This window comes from Dermacentor variabilis, chromosome 6, assembly GCF_050947875.1.
Source record: "Dermacentor variabilis isolate Ectoservices chromosome 6, ASM5094787v1, whole genome shotgun sequence".
Taxonomy (NCBI): Eukaryota; Metazoa; Arthropoda; class Arachnida; order Ixodida; family Ixodidae; genus Dermacentor; species Dermacentor variabilis.
In genome coordinates, this window is record NC_134573.1 from 104,545,007 (window position 1) to 104,550,847 (window position 5,841).

The window sequence follows — 5,841 nt, forward strand, 5'->3', positions numbered from 1 at the left end:
TAAAAACATTATATGTTTGTCGTATATATAATTAGCGAATAATCATCTATAAAAGTCATACCCCATTGCAGCAATGTCACGCCCGATACGATGAACGAAAGGATAGCCCTGGTGCAACCTTGTCACTCGCTGTAGACCGTTCAATCATCATTTCAGTGGTTCAACCATTCGCTTTGCTCTGGATACTTAAAAAGCATCGCTGATCGTTTAAAGGTGCTTCGAACGGCTACAGCACATTGACTCACGGAGAGCTGAATGCCCTTTTACTGTGCGTAACCGCTGCTTCTTCGTGCAGATATCGCGATATACACAACGCCTTAATGATGCCTCAACTACAGCTCGTAGTTTGTGTGGGTTAATCACAGCGGCTGCTCGTAAAACAAAGAACTGCTATGCCAAGAATTGAAAACCTAAGAAGTGTTTCTGTTAAGTTGAGTTATTTTATAAGTGCCTTTTACTCAGTGTCTTGGGAAGAGCTATAGTAAATATGGCTAAACTCGGTATGCACTCGTGCAAGTGTTTTGACTGTCATGGTCGAGGTAATTCAGTATTTCGAACAACGCCTGTGGTATACGTGAGTCCCACCATCCGGCTTTTGTGGGTTGTATATGAGCTGTACAAATACGCACATATTTAAGAGCGCCTAATTTCTTTCCTAAGGTACAACCTGGTAGCCAATTACATAGCTTGCAGTCCCCAAATACTGACTATATAGCGGCAATTCGCCGCACGTTGAATTGTCTTGTAGATTGACCGCATGCATGCAAGCTCTACTACGCCTCCAGGACATGGCCATGGCATATGCAAGTACAATTCCTCATAGCATTTTGCTGTGCTGGCAAAATAGTATTCGCCAAGTGACCATATTAGTAATGCTATTTGCTTCCTTGTGTGCTCAAGGACTTATTATATGCAATGTAATTCATTATGTTGCCAGCGACACATTCAGTATCTTATTCTTCAAATGTTGTCTTCTTCAAAAGCCTTCAGAGGTCTTATGTTCTCCTGCTGGAAAAAGACCACATGCCTGTCGCCGATTCTTTGCATCCATTGCTTGGGCGTTGTCCTTCAGCCGCTGCAAGGTTTCAGTCAACCTTGCCGCTGCCCCGGTTGATATCGCAGGTTCCTCAAAGTTCCTGGCAACGCCTCACGGCACTCCAGTGCTCAACGCAAAGATTAGAAACTCGAGGTTGTCGCGCTCGTCGCGCTATCTGTCGTACAACAGCTCAACAGCAGCCTGCCTGTTCCGGCGATAAGGATTATGTCGTCGACTCGGTATGAGATAGCGTTAACAACGTGGCCGGTCACCTGGGCCGCAGTGCCTTCGCCAGCGGGGCTCGGAGGCGGACGCCATGGATCTGCTCGGCTCGCTCAAGTCCTACTTCACCACCAAGTATGTCATCACCGACAACCTTATGTGTCGGATGCACCACAAGGCGTCCGTGGGGGTTCTGCTGGCCTTCAGCATACTCGTGACTGGCAAGCAGTATGTGGGCGACCCGATCGACTGCATCAGCAAGGACGCGGTGCCTGGGAACTTGCTAGATACCTATTGTTGGATACACAAAACCTTCAGTGTGGCCACAGCGTGGCACGGAAAACTGGGCGACGATGTGGCCTACCCGGGAGTGGCTCCTCACACCGAGGGCGATCCCAAGGTGTACCATGGCTACTACCAGTGGGTGTGCTTCGTGCTGATGCTGCAGGCGCTCTTCTTCTACGTTCCCCGCTACCTCTGGAAGACCATCGAGGGTCGTCGCATTCAGAGCCTCACGGAGCAGCTATCGTCTCCCATGCAAGACAAAGCGACCCTTGAGAAAGCCCGAGGCATGGTCGTCGACTACCTTGTCGCCAACAGGGGCTATCACGGAGGCTACTTCTATGGGTTCGTGTTCACCGAAATGCTCTACTTCGTCAACGTAGTGGCACAGATATTCATCATGGACAAGTTTCTGGGAGGAGAGTTTTCAACCTACGGAGCGCGCGTCATCGAGTTCACCGAGTGGCACTGGGAGGCCCGCTACGACCCGATGATCAAGGTGTTCCCGCGAATGACCAAGTGTACCTTCCACATGTTCGGTACCTCCGGAGACTTGCAGAAGCATGACGCCGTCTGCGTGCTCCCCATCAACATCATCAACGAGAAAATCTACGTCTTCCTCTGGTTCTGGTTCGTCATACTGACCATCATCACGGGCCTCTTTCTCATCTACAGGATGGCCATCATCGTGTCCAGCTCCATGCGCTTCCACATCATGTACAGCCGAAACCGCAACGTCGACTCGGAGAACCTTCGAGAAATCGTGCAGACCGTCAGCACCGCTGACTGGTTCATCTTCTACCAGATCAGCAGGAACGTCGAACCGGGCCACATGAAAGAATTCGTGAATGATTATGCTCAGGAACTGGAAGTCGGCTCCAAGGCGAGCAGACAGAAGCTTAGGGACACCATGTGAAAATTTGACCGTTGTGACGTCGCTCAATACTGCCCAAAAACGATAAGCCGGGAGTGTTCCATCTTCATTTTTTTCTTCAGCGTGGTTTCGATGGGAGATCAATCGTTAAGTGAATGAGTGTGTCGCCACAGGAAGGCGTGATATGCGATGTTGCGGACAGTGTATCTGAATTTGGTCGTCCCCACCGATTCAAGTCACCAGGCCGCGCTTACAAACGCGCATGCGGTCGACGGTAAAGGCTGTTTCCAACGCTGTTCCCATGTTGTACCCAATGGACACTTCTGATAGCCTTCTTTTTTTATTGTAAGATTGGTTTGTAGAGCGTGGTGGCTGCGCATGTTTTACATTTGTTGGTGGTACCGGATAGATTAATAACAGTTACTGGTACTAAGAAGAACGTTAGTATATTTTAAACTATTTTAAACTGGTGTGTCTGAAAGAAAGACAAACGTTTCAATGGAGGGTGTGACAATATCAAGGGTCGGAGTGAACTGCTAGAGAGGCGAGGACTAGAGCAGCGTATCCTCGAACGGAGCTTCTGCATACTACAGTATTATTTTGCATTTCCTGTAAAGCAACGAATCTTAGTTATCTGCGTTAGTATAGTAAGAAACAATCATGCTAAAATTGCCAAGAAGAATAACGGAAAAGTTTCGCCTTGCAGTTCACCAGCAAGGGTAGTCCGAGAAGTTAGTGTCATCACAAGCTGGTTTTGTCTAGTAATCCGTGAGGTTGTTCGAAGTGCTATCTGGATTCCTATCTGCGTATGCGAGGTCCAGTGAAGCTATCGTAGTCGCCGACATGCCGAGCGTTATCGACGAGCGTTTGTCATCGAAGAGCTCTATCTTTCGTCCCTGAGTGACCGCAATCACTGAAGGGCTTTTGAAGGACGCATGTTGCTGTCACTAGGATCTGCTTCCACCACGAGATGGCGCCACCATTCACAGATATGCGCTGCAGTGAAACGCAGCGCTCAAACCACGTACGTATTTACATCTGTTTAACTGTGGCTGCGCTCTTGCGCAAGTGTTGGTTGTCCTGATCGCAAGCACTTCGCTGCGTATTATTATAATTCGCGACATGTTTCTGCTCTGAACAACCATAGACTTTTTTTTTTTTTTTGGGGGGGGGGTGGTTATGTAGAAATGCTACACCGCAGCACGAGCTTGGTATGAAACAGTGGCGAGTCAGTTATTTTAACGGAACGAAAGCATGCCATATACTAACAATATGTTGCGTAGTAATTGTTTAAAACTTTAATTACCCTGTGTGATTTCAAGAATGAGCTTCTGAGGCATAAACAGAGATTACCGGTAGATATTTTCGGTAATGCTTTCTTTTTTGAGGGCGCGAAGAGTGGTAGTGGGTAAAAGATAGAGGGAGGGAAAAGGGTATAAAGGTGATGATGCACAAAGCTATAGCACTGGCTTCAGATGCTACATCAAAAATATAAAATGAACAAATATGACAAGGAGCACATTTATGTATGCACGCATTGCTCATGTTTCTTACAAGCGTGTGAACAACCACCGTTTGACAGTGACAAAAAGTAAATGGTGCCATGCTTTACAGCCCTAAAAGAGAATTGCAAACGAAAAGTGATAGCATCTGGCAGCGTTTTAAATTAAGCTGCTCATAGGCAAAATGGAAGTTTACGTTCAATGTTCTTCTCAATCACTCTGCCACTTTCACTTTTCTTTAGGTAACCAACGTGCCAGAGCACTTCTAACTCGCCGTCTATAAGTAACTGAAGATACAACTAAGTCAAGCTCAGGTGATTTAACGGACATGATTGAGACAGTTCAGCACAAGAATTGGGCCAGCATCAATTGGCTCGTGGTAAAAACACAAATTTTCAACCAAGTATACTTTTGTGTGTCGCTCATTCTCACACTCTCAACGAGAGCTTAAAGGCAAACGCTTACACAAAGAAAAGCAAGAAATTACTTAAGTATCACCCGCCTTATGTGCATAAAGGGTCTACGTGGTTTTATGTATTTCGCTCTTTAGACATGCGGTGAGAAAAGGAAGAAAACATACTATGGGAGCAAAAAGTCCAACGTAAGAAAAGGATTTCACCATCTTACTATGGGCTTAATTGAGGCTCTGTGCTTTTGGTGAAACTAGATAATCGTCCTCTGAGTGAACAGACAGTACTAGAGCATCGTCCCTACCAGAAGAATGGTGATCAGCGGCTCAGAAGGCAGTGAAGGCAATTTTGTGCTTTCTGAGAACGTCTGGTTTGCACCAGCTGCTTTGACTCACTGTCTGTACACGTCTCTATAGCATCTCTCTCTCTCCATTCTCTCTCTTCTCCCAGTGTAGGGTAGCCAACCAGTCTTGACTGGTTAACATCCCCGCCTACCTTTTCTCTCTCTCTCTCTCTCTCTCTCTCTCTCTCTCTCTCTCTCTCTCTCTCTCTCTCTCTCTCTCTCTCTCTCTCTCTCTCTGCGTGTGTGTGTGCTTTTAGTGTTGTTAGCATTCGCCCCGTATGTGCAAACTTTCCTCGACTCAAATGATTTCCTTGAGGCCATAAAGTAGGTACCATTCTACAGACACGCTCAAGCGCTATGCGTAGAAGTGAGTGTGAAAGCTTTCTGCTATCGAGTGCACTACAGCGCCGCTCCTAGTCCGAAGAAGCAACACTGCTTCATTCTGCTTCATTCAACACTGCTTGAACGCTTCATTAAATCTCCTCGGTGATACGTTCGGCGCAGTTACTTCACAAGAACACCTTCACTGCAGTGTATCAAGTATAGACGCCGGAAAAAGACAGAGGATCCCACAGGAATTACTTGATACAACTCTTGCGCCGCCTCCGCTACAGCTACCGCGGGTACCGTGGATTCGTCTAAGTGTGTGGCCTTCAGACGCTCTTGTGGTGTCACTTCTTACGCATCATCTTTGTAAATTTCTGAGAAATAATAGTTTTCTAAACCCAGCAATGTAACTAGTCTCTGCACGCGCGCGTAATCCTTGCGCATGTGTGTTAACTAGAGCATGGCGGCGATGACGTGTTTCCGCCTCCTTCAGCTAGCATCCGGCGCTTCGACGCCCTTTACTCCATAGAGTTTCTTGCAAGACTTACTAGAAGGGACTCTGGCGCTACGACCGTTCAGCCCGCATCGGAATGGTGGTCAGTAAATGGATTTGTAAGATTTTCGAGCTTGTGGCTTCAGACGTTCTTGTTGGTTGAGCTCACTGCGCTTTCTCTGCCTTTATTGGCCTGAATTGCAAAGTAATACATATTTATCTAAATTCAGAAGCCAAAGAAACTATGCGAACACGCATAGTCGCTACTAACAGCAGCAGCTCCGCCTATCGACGTGACCTAATCGAGAGGCGCCAAGCGTCTCAACGCGTTGGCTGGCCCGCGAGAAAGTCT

General features: G+C 47.1%; 1 protein-coding gene across 1 annotated transcript; it reads left to right on the plus strand.

The window, feature by feature from the left end:
- Window positions 1-1,295: 1,295 nt before the first annotated feature.
- On the plus strand, window positions 1,296-2,712 carry LOC142584986 (innexin inx2-like). The gene has a single exon (XM_075695390.1). The coding sequence runs from the start codon at window positions 1,353-1,355 to the stop codon at window positions 2,454-2,456; it is 1,104 nt and encodes a 367-aa protein (XP_075551505.1). The 5' UTR covers window positions 1,296-1,352; the 3' UTR covers window positions 2,457-2,712.
- The last annotated feature ends 3,129 nt before the right edge of the window (window positions 2,713-5,841 follow it).

Bases quoted from the DNA above. Each gene is read 5' to 3' on its own strand.
- LOC142584986 (XM_075695390.1), top strand. From the start codon at position 1,353: ATGGATCTGCTCGGCTCGCTCAAGTCCTACTTCACCACCAAGTATGTC.